The sequence below is a fragment of the Phalacrocorax aristotelis genome, chromosome 3, assembly GCF_949628215.1.
Source record: "Phalacrocorax aristotelis chromosome 3, bGulAri2.1, whole genome shotgun sequence".
Classification (NCBI taxonomy): domain Eukaryota; kingdom Metazoa; phylum Chordata; class Aves; order Suliformes; family Phalacrocoracidae; genus Phalacrocorax; species Phalacrocorax aristotelis.
In genome coordinates, this window is record NC_134278.1 from 124,427,284 (window position 1) to 124,448,835 (window position 21,552).

The following is a 21,552-nucleotide window of genomic DNA, read 5'->3' on the forward strand; positions in this document are numbered from 1 at the left end:
AGCCTCAGTCAAGTCACTGAAGTCCTTCCTGGTTGTTAGTAGCATGGAAAGTTTAATTCATCTGAATACTCCATTCTTTTTCCAGTCCATGTGTACAATTGCTTGCTTGTTTGGTGTCTTTACTATTATATGAAACTTACAGCTGAACTGGAACTCTTGAAACAATTAGACTAGCAAGTAAAATGGATTTGAGTCACACACAAGAGAATGTCTGTAGAAGTGAACCAGCAGGTTAATGAAAGAGTTAATGATGCTGGAATGTCCCACTGCTCACAGCTATTAAGAAAGCCTGTACTTCATTATTTCCTCACGCTTCATTTTTCCATTTCAAAAAACCAGATGTCTGAGTGTTTCTACCCCTGCAGACCCTAGACACTGTTTACTAAACAGAAACAAATCTAGATTCTTGGAACGAGGGGTCTGACTGTTAAGAACCCTTTGCTGGTCCTCAGTATACAAGCTGTTTCACATGAGAAATGCGCTTAACAGGGCAATGCTCTAAGTGAAGGATTACACAGGAAAATGAAGGGATAATGGGAAGTGTGTTATTTTGGTTTGGGTTTTTCATCATTTTTCTGGCAAAGTCTGAGCTCAGCAAATAAAAATGTCAGTATAACTCCTTGTGACGTATGGGGAATAAAGCGATCTACATAGGAAATTGAAAAGTACTCTTTTTGATTACATACTGATTCTGGACACAGTTTTAAATCACTTCTGTCTTTAGCTTGTGAATGAAAACCTGGTTGAGTAGTTAGATCTTTAAAAAATTTTTAATGCTGCTGCAGAACTAATTGAATTTGGTTTAGTGTATTAGACTGTAATCCCCCCTGCCAAATGGAAGGAAGAGGTCCTGTGCATCTCTGTTTCTCACCCTGTTTTCTCAGCCTCCGTCTTTTTTTGGAAAAGTCCATAAATCATTTTCTGCAGTGCTGCTGCAAGAGCTTTCCTTTATGACCAAAAAAGACTTTGAATGTTTGTATATGGCTTTAGAGGTTGTTTTTTTTTCCCCCCATTCTGTTTGTTTCTTCACTCATGTGGGAAATGTGTATGTGTGTTTTTCATCTGGCCAACTTGCCATATCAATGCTATTTCCATTTCATTTTTTCAAGTTCCATTATATATTTCAGTGACTTTTAAATTCCAGATTGCTACTGGTAGTTTATGAAACAACTGGAAAAAATATGTTTAAAACATTAAATACAAATTAATTTTTCTGAGGAAGGGTGTAGATTTAGCTTCAGTTCAGGATGCACCATTCTGTTTATCTAGTCTGACTTGTGTGTACTTTGGTCCATGGAACATAAGTTCTTTATCAGGCCTTTGATCTCTGTTCTGCACCACAGCATTTTTCTTAGGAGCTCTTTTCTCTACACTGGTTCAACTTTTCACTATCCTTTTGAACTGTGGACCCAGTATTCCTTGAAACATCCCTCTGATCCCACATTGCTTCTCTGTACCTGTGCAGTGTTCCTTGTGTATATGCCTAGTTCTTATTTATACCGTATCACAACCCTTACAGCACTGAGCTGGGTGCTGGCAGCTTATCTGCTTGCACTTATCTGCTGATAGCTGTGACTTACTTGATAGCTTTTAATTTTTTTTTTTATCCCAAGAACTGTAACTTTCCATTTGACTGTGTGAATCTACTTGTTGATTTTAATGAGCTCAGTTTACCTAGTGATGAGGTCCTTTCCTTCTCATGTTTTGTGGCCTATTTCTCTTCCACAAATGATGCAACCTATGGCTGTGTATTTTCCTCTGGCATCCTAATGAAGGAATTAAATTTCTTAATATGAAAATTAAAAATCAAGACTAAAGTAATACGGGGACTTACTAGAAATACCACTACTTCATGAATTTGTCCACTGACTCAGGTGACTCTACAGTTTTTAATCATTTATCAAATTAAGGTAACCCACAGTATGATGCTTTGTTTCAAAAATGGTACTGTCCTGTGGGCATAAGTAGAGTGGCAAAGCTATCAGGTCAGTGTGTTACCTTCATCAGCCAAGCATTAACTGCATCAAAAAGCAGTGAGAATGGATTTTTACTGAATTTTATAACAAATGCTAATCAGTAATTCTTAAACATAGATACTAAAAAATATTGAAACTTGGTCCTGCTGTTAATAAAAGGCTGTTGCCACCCCCCTTCTCCTGCATCACTGAAGATTACCCAGGTCTGGCTCTTACTGTTTATTTAATCTCTGGCAGTATGAACTAGCCCTAGTGCATACCATTTTTCTCATCGTTGACACAATCATCTGGCTTGGCTTTCAAATGTGGGTTTCAAGAGTGGTAAGAACCTCTGAAAATGCGGGCTGGTAACCCCTGGTTATGGAGCCTTGAAGTAGGCATGACTTGTTCTCCATTTGCTACGATCAGGTGTAGTAGTAGATGTAACAGCACTGTTACACCAGGTAAATGTTATTTATTTTCAGCTCTACCTGTTGTAGTTAATGGAAGGTTTCTTCATGCCAACTGAGATCAGAGAACTCTCCTAATATTAATTGTTCTGTATCTTTGAAGAGTCTTGACTGGATGGAATATTACTGTATTTATATTAAAGGAAGAGCACTCAGAAACTTCATTTAGGCTGCTGTACTGAAGGAAAGGAAAGTTACTAGCCATAAGGTTTGTGTCTGGAAGCTGGCTTACAAAGTAGCCCTTGTCCTACCTAAATACGGGCCAATTCTTGTTATATGTTTTATCTAACTTGTGCTGTTAGCTCATCAAGGCAGGGAATGTGCTTTATTTACTGTGTCAATCTCATCTTTCAAACTCTGTCATAGCTAACCTCTTTTCAGACAGTTAATTAATGCAATTTAAAGCTTGCAAAATCAGAGCATCTTCTCTTAAGCACACTAAGTAAAATGTATGGTTGTATAAGCAGTATAGGCAGACTATTCATCCCAACCAGCTGTCATCTGTGTCTAAGATTATTGTGCCTCCGGTGCACAGGCTACAACACTGGGATGGGATTCATCTCACTTTCCTGCTCATGATTCAGAGATAAGGAGAGAAAAAATACGATATGGATTCCAAGTGCCTGGTTTGGACTGTCATAACTAGTTTAGGGGCTTGTTTTGGTTTATAAATTTTAATATGGGCTAAATTCATGTTAGTGAGTTGGAATGTGTTTAATGTTGAAAGATAGGTTAAAATGATTGAGTCAGCACAGATGAACACGGTAACACTGGTTTTACTTCTTTTCAGAATGTTTCTTTAACATAGATTACTTATTGCGTTTGATACTTTAAAAAAGTTTATCACAAATATAAGAGACTTTCATGAGTGCAGAAGCAGTAAAATACATAGTTATTCCTAAAAGTGAGTGACAATAGGGTATTTTACATCTTTTTGAGCAACTGAAAAATCACTCTTGATGGGATTGTTTAGAAAGAACAACTTTCATTCTCTGCCTTCTAGAAACTGAGTACTAATTTTGAAAACTAATTTGTTTGACTAGCCTCTTGACTTTAGTGGAGCTAATTGCATAAGCAGGCCATTTGTGAGATTGGTCTTGATCATTTCAATAAAAGTACTCTTCAAAAATTCCATCAGTATTCCTGTATAAAATCTGCAGATATAAATGAGAACATTGTCTTGAAATTAGAGCAGACATTGGTATATCAAGTTACCAATAATACTAATATATTTTATCTGTAACAGCTAGGTCCGATCTGGGAGTATATACGCACTGCTTTGTATAATTCATATTTGCTAACTCATTTTTGTAAAGTTGATCTAGTCTATTAATTAATAAAATTGTAAGTTCTTGGATATTCTCTAATTCTGGGAGTTTCAGATGGGAAGGGAAAATGACCAGCTTCTACATTCGTTTTTATATCCCACTGAGGCGGAGCTAATAGCATGTCTCAAAGATGACATGAATGCAATGAAGATCTTATTCTGCAATGAACGAAAGCAGGGTGGGTGCGTTTACCAATACTCTGTATTCCCCCTGCTTTCTCTTGTGAGAAGTGCATATAATTACAGCTTTTTTAAAAAATGTGGCAAAAATAGCTGGTTACTGGAATAATTTCTTTTAACTGCATAGTGCATCAAATACATGCAAACAAAATTTGTGATAGGTAATGGAGGCTTTCCTTCAGGGTCTGGTTTTGTAGGTTGATTCAAGGCTCTCCACCACCCACATTAAAGTTGATGCCAAATATTTCAGTTGTTTAGAGTGAGTTGTTCTCCAGACATTTATGTTTCTCTAATTGTGTCCAGGTGCATGAAACTTGTCCAAAGCTTTTGCTTGCATAACTAGTTTAAATAATAATAAAAACTACCCTTCTCTTTTGTATTTGTGTGATTTACACCACAGTAGTCTATGGGCCATGGGATTAGCTTCGGGCTGGGCTGGGCTGGGCTGGGTCTAGTCTGAGCCATACGTAGCTGATGCTGTCTACCAAGCACTGTAAAGTCAAGGAAGGAATAAATAGATGTGTAATATTCTAGCCTCTTCAACAGGCAGTTTGTGGTAAGTATTTCTAGCTGTCTGTGGAAATCATTGACAGAAAAAGATACTCCCCGTAATTATAGCTCTTTCTCTCCCGATGCATGCTCCCTTCAGGGGTCTCAAGTGTAAGGTAAAACTAAGCCAGATTTCTTTGTGTAGAAAAGGAAGATGATCACTTTTTTTTTGTATTCTTATAATTTAATTATGTTGTTTGTCATCTGGAAGGATATATTGATCCATTTGCTATTGCATGACAGATAATACCATAAGATGATGTGTATTTTAGTCCAGACTGTTTTGCAAAATTGAAACCAAAAGAACGAAATCCTTCAATCTCCTGATAATCTGGAAAGTTAGTCTTTCCTCTGTAATCTTTATGGTAACACCTATGCATGCGGTGTAGCCATTGTGCGTCATATGTTTCTCTGTGTATGTAGTAGTATTCCTGTTTTCTGTATAGCCTTACTTATGCTCTTTACCAGGAACTGGTCAACCTGTCCCTACAATTTCTTTCTTAGGTCCAAAAATATCAAATGAGTGCTCAGACTTTATAACCGCACTCTAAAAACCTAATAAGCATCAAAGCAATGAGTTGTTTCACTTCCTAAGTTCTGCAGACAGCTCAGTATCTGCCTCATGCTGTGGTTTTCTCTCATGGCTTTGAAGGGAAACTCGACTTTTAGCATTACACAAAAACCTTCATCCACTGTATGGCCTGGATAATTAGTCACATTTTAAAGCCCGTGGGTAATAGCCAAATAAGTAGACATGGGGTTCACAAGTTGGACAGAATGTTCTTGCTAATGTGCCTCAAGGAGAAAGACAATGTTTTCCAGCTTCTCTTTACGACCCTTCAATGCAGGACGCTGCAGGAGGGCTGTTTGTTCTGTTTTAAACTAGACAGTGAAAGATAAAATGACGTAAGTTTAAGGCAAATGCCTCATGTTTACATAGGGCAGACTGTTCCTGAAGGTGCACTGAAGGCATATGCCTTCAAGGTTTGTAACAGTGCTGTGTTCCTCCAGCAGAAAGAATACTTGTGTTGTAAGTGGTCAGCATACATTAACTGTTAATGGAACATAGTTACTAGTTAAAACAAAAATATTCACTGGTCCATTTTTTTTTTCCCCACAGAAGTTGAAAAGACCAAATGCCAGCGTGAACGGGAAGTAGCTCTTGGAAGTGGAGGCACTTTCTTCCCAAGGGCCGTAAGAGTTGGTCACTTCATTCCCCAGTGTGATGAGCATGGGAATTACCTACCCACTCAGTGCCATTCTAGCAGTGGATATTGTTGGTGTGTGGATAGGGACGGAAACGAGATTGATGGCACTAGAAGCGGCCCAGGAGTTCGACCACCATGTAAGTGGCTGAAGCACTTGTTTCTTGTGGGTGTCTCCCCATCCAAGTGCACTGTCTCCCAAATGTAGGGCTTAGTCCCTGAGATACAGCACTGACTTCGAGCAATGCAGTTCTTTGCCGTCCCAGTGATGATATGCCTCATGCTGCAGCCCTTCAGTAACTCCAACATATACTTTTCCTTCAGCCAGGGGGTCTGAACAACTGTGGTGAGCCTCTGAATAAGATAATTTTCTAACTTCTCCCCTCCATTGAAACTGTGAGGGGCCTCTACAGTTTCTGCCCTCTAGGAGCTGTGGCAAATCTGAACATGTGGTAACTGACTTGCCTCAGGAAATGAAGGATGTCCCTTCCTTACATCTTCCTCACCTCAGCTGCAAAATAAGATAGGCTTTTCTAAACATTTGAAGGAAAGAGCAGTTACAGACCTGAACATGAAACGACCTATTATGTCAATTGCTCCTTCTCTGTCAGCGAAGGGGAAAAAATTGGAAGCTTTCTGCATCTGATTATCATTATTAGTGTCTGCTTATAGGGCTGTTTCCTTCTAGAGAAGTCTGGCTGTAATTGTGTCTCTGCAAATAACAAGAGCCTTGTTATGCTCTACAGGCTAATTTTTTCCCCATCTGTTTCCTTCTCTCTTAAAAAGGTCTGAGCACAGCTGCTCCTCCTGTTGTTATCGGGCCCTCTGTCCGACCAGACACAGTACCTCTGCCACCAGGAACGCACTTGCTTTTTGCCCAAAGTGGTAAAATTGAGCATGTTCCACTAGAGGGAAACAAAATGAAGAAAAATGGTACAAAAGCACTCTTGCATATTCCAGTAAGTAACTTACTATACTAAGTCCATGTGTTTTAGAAGACTTGCAACAAAGATGAAAGTGAGAGCGTTTGTCTATGTAATTTGATAATTTAAGTTCCAAACTCAATTTTTACTCTCAATTAAGATTTCAGTATCCCATCACTTTGTCACTGAAATTTTTGACTAGTCAAAAAGCCTAAAACCGAGCTATAGAAAATAATTATTTGCCTTTAAAGAATAGCTTAATCTAATATTTGTGATCTAACATGCCTCCAACAGCTCATCATAGAAACACTTCTGCACTCACACTTCCATTGGCTTTCTGACTCTGGTATAAAAGTCTAGGGGACCTATAAGAGCAGTATGTGGAGAGGCCCTTTTTTTCTCTCTTATTCCCTCAGTTTTTTCCTAAATCTTAATCTCTTCCTGTTTTTCAGTCAATTCTCTGCACTTCTTGGCTACAGATATATATATAGACTTTTCTTTTCCTTCTTCTTTTTCTTTGCTTGCTTCTCCATGTGCAGGCCCAGTGGGTGGTAAATCTTTTTCCCACGCTTCTCTCTACTGTTCTGAGAATCTTTTTTTTCCTTGAAAATGAATCTCTGATGCTGAGGACGTATCTTTTCCATCACCTGTGACACATGCCAATTCTTCTCACTTCCAGTTTCATCAAATTCATTTGTTTTGCCCAAAGCCTTGGATTTCTGTTTTCATTCCAGTGTTACTGTATTTATAGTAGATAGCAATACCAGGTAGCATGCTGGCCTTTTTTTTTACATTACTGTGAATATTTAGTAGACCAAATACTGACTAAAATACACAGATTCAGTTCAGTAAATAGTACCACAAACTGTGCTGTGATGTAAGGGCAAAATCTAGCTTTTGTCTCTTGTCTAAAGTGCTGCTGCAATAATGAAAAATAAAGTAAAATACTGTGTGCAAAATGGAGTAGTTAGGCTGATATAGAGACATGATGCTGAATCCTTGACAGCTAGTCTAATTATTTACTTGATCTAGCCTAAATGAATTAATTAGAAGTATCTTCAGGAAAGAGCTTCCAAGAGGTAAGATGCAACTCTTCATTAAAACTTTAAATGAAAATGAAATTTGCAGTCTCTGCTAACAGTGTTGTCTCTGTTTATGTTGTCCCAGTGTTGTGTATTTGTGAAGTGACAGTGTTTAGCAGTGTAGAGGTGTTCAGATTGTTTTGTAACCTACAGCATTAATATATGCTGATGAATAAGTGCACTTGTTTTAATGCATGGGTTTGGGCCACCTTTCTAAGAAGTTACAAGTTACAGAAGTAGTAAAGGTGGCAGACCTGGGAATCCATGTGTAATTATTGTTTTACTGTGAAAGTCTCTTTCATTTGCCTGGAGGAAAGTGTTTCAGCTCTAAATTAAAACTCAGACTCTAGTTCTATCTTCTTCTGCCTGAAGAATAGCATGTATACGTTCCTTGTCCCTGAGCATATTCTTTCCAGCAGAATGATTTATGGATTATTTGTTTGAGCTATTGTTTATTTTAAAATCTTACTTTTCTAGAACTTTCTTGAGTCATATGATGCTACGTAGGTTGCACTGCTGGAATGCAGCCATCATGCATGGATTGATGAATTTGCAGAATACAAGTCAGATTTGATAGAAGTAATTATTCCTCCTTGAAGGGAAAGAATGAGAGGAAAAAAAGCACATGAAGAATAACACAGTAAAATAACAGCATGAACTTTCTTTAAATGGATATGCAGGTGAAGTTGTAGAAGCGAGACCAGATGTTCAGTGCTAATATCTACAGTGCATTTTTTAAATAAGATAACTGTAAATAGTGTCTGCCAGTTAAAGGGGACTTATAACTGAAAGTATTCTTCTAAACTATTCTACAGAGACTGCCACCCAATCATTTTCTCTGCCTGTCTTTCCCATCTCCCAAGAATTTTGTTTTTTCAGGCTTGAGACTTAGATCCATAAGCTAGGGCTGCCAGCAAATAATTGTTGTTTAACGTAAGCTGATGTAATTTCCTTGTTGACCAACAGGACAAAGTCATCATTGGAGTTGCTTATGATTGCACGGACAAGATGGTTTATTGGACAGACATCAGCGGTCCTTCAATCAGCAGGGCTAGCCTGCATGGTGGGGAGCCAACAACCATCATCAAAACAGGTGACAGCATTAGAGGAACAGCATTAGAGACTTGAATGTAGTGATATATACTTCCCAGGTGTTGCCTGAGCTATAACATTACAAGTCGTGTTATTTGGATAAAGAATAACCAAAAAGTCTGGATAATGTAAAATGAAAAAAGATCTGTTCCCTCTGCAATAGCCCTTAGCTGCCTTTCCAAGCTAAGATAGGCAAGAAATCGGTTCTTTTTAAATAAACTAAGTTTCAAGCCAGAATTGGGAGCAGCACGTCAGTGAGATGTTTCTGTCTTACTTGCAGTTGCAGGATAGTGTATCTGTCTAACCATCAAATGTCTTATGACACTGTGTAATTGAAGGCTGAGGGATTTGAAATCAAGCTGCTGTGGTGGTTTTAAAGCCTATCTCACTAATGGGTCCATGGTTCAGAGCCTCACAGTCTGGGCTTCGGACAGTGTCTCAGCTCCTCACAGAAATGTTTAGAGGATTTCTGTACCCAATTACAGTCCTAGGCTGTGCTTATAGTCTTGCTGGGTTTCACAAAGCAAAAAAACCCCAAACCTCCTTTGGATGCTTTGTCACTTCTGGGGAGGAATCCTGAGGTAGGCTTGAGGCCTTTACTGCTCTTTAGCTGTGATGGCATCCTTAGGGCTGCCACTGTAGTGGGACAGCACAGCCGGTGCTCTCAGGGCAAATGCCCAGGTAATGACTGTCCCTGGGCTTGGGGTCAAACAGCTGAAAGGTGGTTAGAAACTGTTTCAGCTGTGACTTTTCATGTCTCCCACTTAAGTTGTAAAAGAAAAGTGAGTAAATCCACCTTGCTTGGGTTTAGACCTTGGAGTTGCTCAAGGAGGCTGTTGTGGGGTCAGTGCTCTTACCGTTTATGTCCTGTTCTTATACTCTTTCCCTGAAGACTCTGCTGTTCACTGCAGTCCATGTTCATTTTCATTACAAGGGTAGGTGTAAGCCCATGCATGTTAAATATGAAAACCTTTTTTAAGTGAAAGGGTTAAGGGAAAGGACAGGGTTGGAGAACAGAGTCAATGTGGGTCATGAAAAAAACAACCACCAAAATAGCGGGAGGCACTTTTTGAACACTAGTGTCCTCAGGATCCTAGAACACCTGTGAAGTCAAGCTACTTGAGGAGGACGGACTTGCTTTGGATCTTTTGCAGCTATTGTCACAAAAATTTAGGAAATTATTTCAGCAAAATGATCAACCAGTTTCAAAACTCTACAGTAAACTTGCTTTAGTTTTCTTTGGATATGTTGAGTATTTCTGCTGGGAGTTTGTGTTTCGGAATAGGCAGTTTGCTGGGACTCCATTCAGGCTCTTAGGGGCAGTGGAGAGATGGGAGTGCCTTGGATCCTACCATTGTCCTGGGAACGGAAAAGGGAGAGATTAAGGCCATCCCTAACCATTCCAGCAATTATGGAGCTTTGTATTTCTGTACACTTTGATGACTGAGATATTTGTAAGACTTCCTTTTCATCCTGACATATTTAATCTGAAAGGGTCTCTAACGTGTAGTGCAAGTATGTGCCTGTACATCTACAAATTCTGTGGGAAAAGGATTTCTGATTTCCACTATTAAAGTGCTTTCTCAGATTTTGCACTTTAGAAAATGAGGGAAATTACTATTGCTAAAAATTTTATATGGATATGAATTAGTCTGTCTAATGAGAGCGTGTGTGCACACATTAAAGATCTTGCAGTGTATAAAATATTTTTAAAGTATTTGTGAAGGCTTTCTACTAAATTTGATTATTTCAGGTAGTTTAAAATGCTTCAATGCCACATAGAAGCCTCATGGTTTTTATCTGCTACAAAAAACATTGTACATGTGAAGACATCTCATGATTTCTGTTGTTCTGTTGTTTGCATAGGAGGTGAATGCCATTCCTGAAGAGATGTTGAGCGATGTTGCACTCTCTTTATGTTAATTTGCCCTTCAATAAGAAGTCAAAACAAAATAAGGTTGAACATTCAGTGTTTGAATGGGTGTCTTCTATGCTGGCCAAAACTGAAACTTTAAAATTTCAGGAAATAGGAAAATGCCTCTCTCTCAGAAGACTAATGAGAAATCCTTGTTTTGCGTTTCCTTCCGTGAGCTGCAGCTGCTTTCTTCAGTTCACATGTATTTTTGTGGAATGCACTTTTTTGTTTGTTTGATAAAGCTCTTGTGATCCAAGTTGGGTTGCTCTGCAGAAACATGTTTTGTTGTGGAGCCCCATCCATCTCTCATCTATCCCTGCAGCTGTATAGCCTGTGGAGGCTTTCTGAGCTCTGCAGCTGTGGATGCAGGTCGGGAAGGAGAGCTTTCCCCTTTGTTGTAGGTGCTTGAGTCATATCAGCTGTACATGTCTGTACAAGCCTTTCCCCAAGGACAGAGCCTATGACTGTATCAGGCCTGATGACAATATAGCGGGAATGCATTTTTTCCTCTGGAGAGACTGGTGATACACGAAGCCTACATATTCCCTTACCCCTGCATGGGGGATAGTTTTTTTCTGACTCGTTGTCAACCAGACAGGAAAGACATTTATTTTAGACTTCTTTAAATCTCCTGGCATATAGCTGAAGGGAGGAAACTGGTCAGGGAATAGGTGCTCCTGGGAATCAGTGGCAGCAGATCTTTTGCCTGCTGCCTTGTTTTTCCTAAAAGAGGCTGGGAGCTCCTCCACCACCATTCAGTCAATGATATTCTGATCCCAGAGTCTCTCTGGGAATTGTCACCACCATTACCTCAAAATGAGGCCACCTTCAGCAGCCTCTGCCATTAGCAAGAAAAGTAGGAACATCTGAGGGTCTGAAGTATATGTGAGGTGGTTTCTTGCAGATGGCAGGTTTAGCTCCCCAGAGGCACTTGGAGAAATAGAATTAGTAATGTGACATGAGTATGACTAAGTTAAAGTATGCCCAAGTGCCCCTGGGAGGAGTGAAGGGGTAACAGATTCACATTTACTTTCTTGGTCCCCTGCTGTGTATGAGCTGAGTCAGAAGTGGTGAGATACATCTTATTTGTTCTTTTCTGCCTCTTCAGAAATAAACATACATCCAAAATGCCATGTGTCCAGGTTAACTGCAGTATGTGTAATCCACCCATGTGAAAGAGCAGAGGCTGTTTAGGCTGTTGTGCCACTGTTACAGCAAAGTCACAGTAGCAAATTTTAGGCAGCTCTAGCCAATGCTCTGGACCAAATGCATTTTCTCCAGAAAGGCTGTTTGTGTCACATACTGTTTGTTTTAATGGCTATCAGTAAATAAACTTGAGAATTAATAGAAGACTTAATGGGCCACATTCTGTCATTCTTGGACATTCACGTGATGTGTGGATCTGCATTTGAAAGGTGGTTTTTTTCAACATCTGGCTGATATGAAGGGTCACTTCACATCTTTTTGGGAGTGACCACATGCAATTATTTCTGTTTCTTTTGGAACTGAAATTGGGCTGAAATTGATTTGTACCCATCTTTGGCTTCATTACACCCCACAGAGCCTGCCTGCTCTTTTTCAATGGATGTATGAACCTTGAAAAGTATAGAGCTGTTTTTCACAGTGGCTGAATTAAACCTTGGAGTGATATATATTTGTTCTGCATCCTTCATCAGAGTTAGAAATTACTAAGGCTAAAGCAGTAAGGTCATTATCTGCTATTTCCTGTTGCTTTTGGAACAACTAACTGTCCAAGAAAAACTGTGCACATACAGTACTAAAACATGTTCCAAAAAGGACTGCTTTGCAAAAACAAAGAACTGGATCTAAATTCTATCAGTTAGCTAATATAATTATCTCTAGTGCTTTGGAGTTTGATCCTTAAGTATTGCGTTGGCTAAATTTAGCATAAATCCAGTTTTCAGAGGGATGCTGCATAAGCCAGTACCAGAAAAGGGGGAATATTAGGATTATAAAACCCATTCTACATCCCGGCCTGCTAAGGAGGGTAGAATAAGATTCTGATAATCTCTACTGTTTATTTCTCTATCAACTGTTTTTCCATGTCCACCCACAAGGCAAGTTTATGTGCAGATTTGGGATGTGTGTTGAGTTGGTTCCTAAATTTATCATTCTATGTATTTGTGAAAGTTCAGTGTATTTACACTTCATAAGCCAAAATGCCTATTCCTCTTCCAACTGACATGAAGTAGTTTTTGTTGGGCCACAGCCAGAAAATTGGAAGAAAACTTAGTTAAGAGTTGAGAATGCTTATGAGGCTGACATTTTGTATTGGGAATAAATATGTCTCGGCATATTTTCCCTCTGTTCTCTTGCAGACTTGGGAAGCCCTGAAGGGATAGCTGTAGATCATCTAGGTCGCAACATCTTCTGGACTGACTCTCAACTGGATAGAATAGAAGTGGCTAGGCTGGATGGGCGCCAGCGTCGCATCCTCTTTGACACTGGCCTGGTGAACCCCAGAGCAATTGTTGCAGATCCTGTGAGAGGGTACGGATATGTTCTCAAGATATATTTACAAAGCTTGATTTTTATTTATGTATTTAACATGAGCATATACTCTGTGTCCATGTTTTTAGGCTGTCTGTAGACAATAACAGGACTACCTTTTAATAAAACAACTAAAAGACAAAAACAGAACAACCTATTTGTGTCCTGTGTCTGAGTGGTACACTGGAAATAAAACTTCCAAAATGCCCGCTAGGTAATACCTTGCTACTTTGTTGAGAGGTTTGTCAAATACTTGTTTGTACCTTGCTTTCAGTAGATTGTTTGCAGGATGACAAGCATTGCACTTACCTAAAAAAATTTCTTTGCAAGATTACTGGACTAAAATACTTGATTAAGCTATTTGATATTTTCATTTCCATCATGACAGCCTTTCTTCCTGTAAAGTGTTCCTTCTTTGAAAGCATGGTGTCACTTTTGTCACCATTTTCACTTCAGTCATTCAGATGCCTGAGAAGGTCCTTCTAGGCTTGTATTTGAAGATGCAGATAACGACATATTTCAAAAACTGAGCCTGTAAGCTGCAGTCACAGAAATAGCTAAGCAGAATGTCAGAAGGAAAGTGTAAATGTTTTCAAGTTATGGTTCCAGCCTGCAAAACCAGAAGTATATACATACTTTTATGTGTCTTTGATCTGTTGACATTTTTTGTGCCTGAATATTGGAAGAAGTGCAGGGAAAATTAAAACTACTACAGAGCCCAGGTAGTGCTGCATGTCTGTTCATTGACATCTGAACTTGCCTGCTATGGTCCTGGCACAACTTTCTGTAGCATGGCTGTTGCTGAGAAGAGACATTTCAGTCAAAATACTCAGAAGCACAGATGCAAAGTGTCTTTCATTTCAGTCCTCTATTGCTGGGAAGCTCTACTAAATGATTGCTTAACTGATACAATAGGCATCTGAAATGCGCTTAGGTGAGAATTCATTTATGAACAAAACTACTATATGCTCAGGGAAAATTTTTTGGAAGATATATCCTCATTCCAGATGTTTGCAAATGAAGTTTCTAGTGAGAAAAGAATGCATGTGATCCATGAAAATTTGAGTGCTTAAAAAACTAAATTAAAAAGTAATGGTATTGGCTTCTCTCATTCCTTTATTTTACGTTAAACTTTTACATAATAGTCACATAATAGCAGGATGAAAACATCTGTGGATGTACCTCAATTGACAGCATAATAAGGAAAAACAAACACACTTCATGGTGTGAGACAAGGGGAGAGGCATAAGTGTAATCAGACTGAAGGAAAGACCTCTTCTGTGCAGAACGCCACTGACGGAGTAGGGCTCTGGGTTCAGGTCAAGCAGCACAGATTTCTCTCTCCCAGTAGATTTCATGTGTGTGTTTGTGTGAGGGTTAAGGAATAAACAACAAAAGTGCTTGCATTGAGGGGCTATGTAGATTCTCAGCCACAGAAAGTGCATCCTGGGAAAAAACCACCACTAACAAGTAGCCACTCATAATAAAGCATCAGTGAATTAATGGCCCTCTTTGGGGTTGTCCCCGACTACAAACTAACCTGAATGACTCCATTATATGTTGCTTACTTGGTGCACTGAAGAGAAAAATGTAATTTTGAACAAGTCCCATAAATGTGTGCCAAATGCTCCTGCTGCTTAGCCTGAGCAGACATGATGGGTGGTGGGGAGGAGAACTGTAGACGTAATTTTTGAATGGTCCTCAGAACTGTTGAAATAGAGGTCTTTTTCCCTGGCATCTTGCACATAACCTAAACAGTGCAGGGAAAGCATTTCTTCTCAAGTGTGTGCTTGCTCTTTTTCATTTTTAATGGAAGTATAACATTTGCTACATCTTTACTATACTTTTGTTACGTCTATATCCAAATGCAATGTGGTCCTTCTTATTTATTTAAATGACTTCGGGTGTGTGCGTGTTAGTTTTGTGTCCTTAGCATTTTCCTTGTTTACAACAGTCTTTTGAGATCAGTTGCTGCCTTAATTCTTGCCTTTTTTTTTTTTTCTCTTAAGAAACTTGTACTGGACTGACTGGAACAGAGAAGCTCCTAAAATTGAAACTTCATACATGGATGGGACAAACAGAAGAATACTTGTTAAAGATGATCTTGGGTTACCAAATGGGTTGACATTTGATCCTTATTCCTCAATGCTGTGCTGGGTAGATGCAGGTAAAGAGGTGCTAAAATCTGTTTTCATAACAGTAGTAGAATAAGTATGTTCAAGTCTGAAATGATGCACAGCCAACTAATGTTTATAGCTCTTCGGGCTGCATCTTAGTCTTCATATGTTTCTTTTTGGCTTCAATAATCTCTTGCTTCATTTTTTGTTACTACCACTGTAGCATTCACATGAGACTGTGGCACAAGCTGAAAGATTTCAATTCTGATCAGAAAACTTTTTGGAATGCAACAGGTTTATATCTGTGTGTCTGGTATGTGGCTATTTTTTTAGGTAGTGCTTAGGCCTTTGTAGAAGAAGTTGTGAGTTTAAGACCAGAGGAAAAACACTGATTCATCTAATCTGGCCCTACAGAATTTCATCCTTTCACTATTGTCCTAAGCCCTGTAACCTCTCTTTAAGCAAAGCCTGGCTTATATTTGACTGAAGCAAGTCTTGAAAAAGCAATTCACACTAGATTTAAGGATCAAGAGATGAAGGTTCTGCCACCGATCCATTGTTAGTTTTGTGCCATTGTCTTACCAGTAAAAAAAAAGGGTGCATTTAATTCTCATTTGAAGTTTTCTTTTTCCTCATCCTGCTGTCTTTCTCACTGTAGACTCTGCCAGAGACATCCTGTGGAGGTGCTTTTACACTTCAAGTCACCTTTCAAGTTTTTGATAAACTAAAAAGATTGAGCTCTCTTTCACTGTTAGGCACTTTCTCCAACTTTCAAATATATCTCCTTGTGCTCTTTATTTTCTTTTTCTCTCTTCCTCTCTTGTTCTCACATTTGTCTCTTTTCCTTTTCCCCTAATTTTGGAACCCACTACTTAAGAGAAACCTACAGGTGTTTACATTCACTAGCAGTGTTCCTGATTATGTGTGGTAGCTTTACTGGTAGACCTTTTTACACCCTATTTGCATCAACAAGTTAGATGTTGTTTCTGTAGTCTTACCTTCATGGCCCAACCCAGCAAGCGTTTTGGGAGCATGGTCACCAAACTAACCTTGCAAAAACGCCTTCTGGAGGAGGTGGAACTGATTAGTGGTTGAAGTATTCCTCCAGAATGGAGGAGACCTTCTGTCAGCTTGCAGCCCAGCCGAGGAGGCTGGTATCTGTACCAGGAGTCTCAGCTGGTAAGCAATGGCCATGGTTGCACTGGACATACGTGTTCCTCTAAGCTAGGTGGTGTGCTGATCAGCATTAGCACCTAAGTACTTTCCCATCCAATCTTTGGCACACGCAGAGATATGGCATGGGGAGAGCTTTGGCTAAACAGCATACTCAAAGACTTCCAGGAAGTTTTACTCTGTTCATGCTTACATGCTTATGCTTGTCCTTCATCCCTCATGAGAGCTCTCTTGCTCTGGTTCAAAGGTTTCATTGTTTCATTACACCCAGGTACGAAGAGGCTGGAATGCATGAACCCTAATCAGCTCGGCCGACGAAAGATTGTTGAAGGAATTCAGTATCCTTTTAGTGTTACAAGCTACGGGACGAATTTATACTACACAGACTGGAGAAGGTATGTTGTCTGCTAAAGAAATTATGGAGTGCTTTAATCTGTTCTCCTCCCTGGTAGGAACTGAAGTATATACTGCATTTCTCATGCCTGACCTCTCACAGATTCCTGTTTTTTTGCTTTCCTGGCAATAGCTGATGCAGGATGAAGTGGATCTGTAGAGTTGACCTGTTGATGTTGCCAGTTAACTGAGCTTTCGTTTTCAGCATAGTGATTTGTCCTCTAAGAAAATGATTTTAACACTGAACATTTTTGGGAAAGGAGTGGGAGCTAACATGTTTTCCTGATGGCTGTACTTGCTGTGCTGTAGAGGGCGGAAATTAGTCACTTGAGGCCTTCTATGCCCTGTATTATCTGAATTTTTCAACCACAAATAAGAAAAAAAAAACATTTTTTGCTGTCTTGATGACGCTTTCATTGTCGCAAATTATCTAAAACATTGATGTATGATCAAGACTTTAGAGTTTACTATATTTTCCGGAAAAAAATCCAGTCCATGCATTTTTAAATATTTATTTTTGCTTGAGGCAAATGGTTGTGTGGGCTCAATGTGTGAACTCTTACACAAATGTCTCCATCAATTGCAGCAGGAAGAGCTATTGATGTGTGTAAGGATTTCCAAGCTAGAACCTAACAGCTGGGAAATGCTGTTCCAGAATAGGCTTCTATAAACGGGAAACAATGTGTTACAGGTCTGTCAATTGGCTGCCCTTTTACTTTTAAGAAGAAATGATTGCTTATGACTAGCTGTGTTCTTTCTGGATATCATACATTACTTTACACAAAATACAACATTGTCCATAATCATTAGGCATAACAGCTGCAATGTCAGCTATACCACAGAAAATGTCGAAGGGGCAGAATATGGAGAATGTGTCAAAACTACTAACAGATGCATTCCTGAAGAGGGACGTTGTCCTGTGATGGAAGTACCTTCAAAATTAGTAAGGTGGCTCCCTGTTAAACTTTTTAGCTGCCTAGAGTGAGAGTTATGGCATGTTTGGGTTGCCCAGGAAAGATGAGGTCTTGGAGGATTTTGCGTCTGGCATCACTTGCTAATTGTAAAAAAAGAAGCACTTCAAATTTCTTCCCTTGTTTTGTTTTGTTTTCACCTGTACTTCCACTTTTGTCTCACTTCTGTATGTTCTCTTCTGCATACGACAGGGATGCTGTTGTAGCAGTGGATCGCACAATTTCAATAGAAAAGGATAACTTCCAGCCTCAGAAGCGCTCTCGTCTCTATGGAATCACTACAGCCTTTGCTCAGTGCCCAGGAGGTAATTAAGATGATCCTCAAGTTTTTACAGCTGTGCGACACCTTAGCATATAAATGAATTTAGCAGCTCCCATTGACAGGCTGCCAGCTGGTCTGCATAGTTAGTGAAGAACTGGTTATTGCTTAGATTTCCATTTACTGATAAATTAACAGCCACCTAAATTTTTTTTTCATAAAAGCAGTTGTTGTGGTTGCCAGATGAAACCAGAGTAGGGAGGGAAGAAGGGGCCTGTTCTATCCTTTATGAAGGGAGAAATATGTGAGCAAGATGAGCATCTGACATGGCAAAAGCTGCTATATTGTCATTGTCTAAATTGAACGCTATATTCATGGCTAGGGTCTTACTTAAGTTTAAACTGCAGAAATATCATGATCTTCCAGATGTCCTTAATGAGATCCAGTGTTTTTAAAAACGAAATGTTCAGCAAACAGCAGGTGGTAGAGTGGGTGGGCTAGTCTTTCTGCTCTGTTGAACATGAAGTTTTTCAGATACATTATTGAAAAGGGCCTTGTGAAGCTTAGAAGAGAGGAAGTTATACCCTTGAAATAACAAATTGTTCTTTGGGAAGCAATATCACTGTTCAGTTATGTTGTTCTTAGCAAATCACAGATAAGGAGAAGAGTTCACTTTTTATTCTTACAGTGGGGCAGGAATTACAGGAGTTGTAGTGGTTTTGCTTTAGGCCTAAAAAACCTGTAAGATAGTTTCTTTTTAAATTATTCAATATGTATAGTAAAAAAACCCACAATTTAATTTAATTGAAAGCTTGGTTCAGAGCTTGAAAAATGCATATAAATGTCTTGATTAAGAATTCAGTTACATTGTTATTATTAGTTAATTCACAGTTCCATTGTGGTAGGCAGTGTAAAACAAAACAACATTGTGTGCTCTGAGTAAATGCTTATGTTTAGAACATTCAGAACCTTGGTATCATTTCTTTCTCATCGTATGTCTATGTCAAGTGTTTTTCTTGGATGGATGCCTTTCCCCTCAGATCCACTGCTTCTGGTGCTGTATTCTCTTTCATTTTACCTTTCAACATTAATGTGCTCCTCTCCACCCACCTGATTTTTTTTGTTTTCATGGGTCATTCCTCCATGTTATTGTAGTGGATGGTATCCAAGGATGATGTCCTGTAGTGTTTTGGACTTTGTCCTCATGTGTTGCGCTTTTGGTATTTCCTCACTCACTGTCTCTTTAGTCTAATATCTGTGACCACTTGGACAATTTATGAAGGGTATTTCAGGAACAGCCCAGTGTTTTCGTGTTGCCTCTCCTGCTCAGTCCGGATATCTTGATCAGAAGCTGACACAAGGGATATGATGACTCTCATCTCCCCAAAGCATGATTTTGTTTCAATCTCTGATAGCTTGTTTCTCTAGTGTAGTAATGAAATCTGCACTTTTTTTGTTTGCATGTGTTCTGGATTTTATTGTGGTTTTGCTTTTGTTCTTCTTTAACATTTTACATCTCTGTTCTTTTCCAGGACATAACTACTGTACAGTGAATAATGGTGGTTGTACTCACCTCTGCCTTGCTATCCCAGGAGGCCGCTCTTGCCGCTGTCCTGACAACACAGTTGGAGTGGATTGTATAGAAAGAAACTGAGCATTAAAATAAGCTTTAGAGCAGCATACACCTTTTGGAAATGTGCTGTAAACAATTCACTCCTATCAACACAATCAGGCCCTAAAGATAAGTGCTCCATGCTGCTGACAGCAAGTCACAACGCGCATATGCAGACACGCGCACACACACACAGAGGCAATGACTGCTTTGTAGCAGTTAGGCAAGACAGAGCTGCCCAGGTTGGATCCAACTGCATCTTGTTCCTTGTAATATCTCTTTGCTTTTAAGGTAAATATGGAGGCCTTAGTTGCACCTGTGCTGGGCTAGGAGGAAGTGTCTCTTGGCAAAATTACAGTAACAAATACCGAACAGAGTAAAGAGGATGGTGTGACTCAAATCCTGAGACTGGATTGTACCTCAGATCATGCAGCAGTTATCTGCACAGTGGCATTCTTAGCCCAGAATATATGTGCCTGGACCATACCTCTAGCTGAGAAGCAACCAGGGGGGCCCAAGGATTAATAGATGTGGGTGGGAACACCCAGTAATATCACAGATTTAATGCCTAACTGCATTCCTTCTCACTACCAGTCTTTCCACTTCCAAAACTTGAATCTCAACTTTTGACTCTTGTATTATGGAAATACGTTATCCATGTGCTGTGAGGGTAGCTCTCACCCTGGCTTATGTGATCCTTTCCCACAGCATGTGATTCTTTATAGATAATCAGCTCTGCTTAGTGGATGTATTTGAAGTTTCTGTTGGATTTTAAGAGATTCCTTTTTCTTCTGTCTGAGGTGGATTCCTGAGTAGTTTCCTAAAATCCACTAAACAAACTTTAGGTATAGACATCAATTGCTGATAGTTCATTGAAGAATGGATATTGATTCATTTGGAGGTGTCTGGTTTTAGAGAGACACACAGTCACATTTGTTTCTTGAGAGCTTTTAAAATACTACTTCTGTATCTGATTCTGTAAGCCTGAAACCGGTCTTTTGAATTCTATCCTAGCCATCTTTCTTCTTTAGAAAACAATGCCATGCCTTTTCTTAGACCATGAGAAACCGTGGCAGTCAAAAATCTGATTTCCAGGAAGGTCACCTGTGTCTTGGTGCTTAAAAGAAAAAAGATGCTGATGCCCCATTTGTGTGTCAATGTTCAGTAACAGCAAAAAGGTGTGCTGAAAATCAATACAGTAACTTTGGAGTGGGGAGGCAAAATCAAAATGCATATTCTTATGTCAAATTAGCAGTATAAATCTGGGAGTGAAGTTTGGCTTCCACACTGTGTATTGAGAAGGAAGCTCACCCACAAGCCAACCTGCAGCAGCACTAAAATCAGGGCTAGTGAGCCTTCTGCCAGAACACGTTTCACAATGTCATGATCAGAGCAGTAAGCTAACATCCCCTTTTCCTTCACTCCCTCTTCAGACACTACAGTAACAGTTTTAAACAGAGCCAATTCTGAGTCTTAACTGTAACATCTTCCTCCTTAACTGTATATTTATCATAAGATAACAAACCATATAAACATTTTAAAGATTTTTTTAAAAATAACTTTTTATAACTTCCGATTGATTTTATTCTTACACTTAATCAGGTATGTCTTACTGTAAATATCAAAAAATGTGTTGAAATGAAGGTGCTTGATAACTCTCCAGAATTGTTCACATATCTGGTGAAATATTAAAGTTTACACTCTGTACAGGTATCTACAGTACAGTCAATAAAATGTTTTGGTTTTTATTTTCTCTAAAAAAAAGAGTCATGCCTGCAGAAGGAAGTGATATGTGGTGTCTCAAATCTCTTTTCCTGT

At 39.2% G+C, this 21,552-nt stretch overlaps 1 protein-coding gene across 1 annotated transcript in view; it reads left to right on the forward strand.

Moving 5' to 3' along the window:
- The window catches only part of NID1 (nidogen 1), a 44,591-nt gene extending 24,787 nt beyond the window's left edge, over positions 1–19,804 (forward strand). Inside the window, exons 13-20 of the mRNA XM_075089441.1 lie at positions 5,602–5,826; positions 6,473–6,645; positions 8,658–8,784; positions 13,038–13,209; positions 15,219–15,376; positions 16,771–16,894; positions 18,056–18,168; positions 19,655–19,804. Coding sequence (XP_074945542.1) covers positions 5,602–5,826; positions 6,473–6,645; positions 8,658–8,784; positions 13,038–13,209; positions 15,219–15,376; positions 16,771–16,894; positions 18,056–18,168; positions 19,655–19,776 — 1,214 coding nt within the window. The 3' untranslated portion in view covers positions 19,777–19,804. The remainder of the gene's footprint in view (positions 1–5,601; positions 5,827–6,472; positions 6,646–8,657; positions 8,785–13,037; positions 13,210–15,218; positions 15,377–16,770; positions 16,895–18,055; positions 18,169–19,654) is intronic.
- Positions 19,805–21,552: the final 1,748 nt, after the last annotated feature.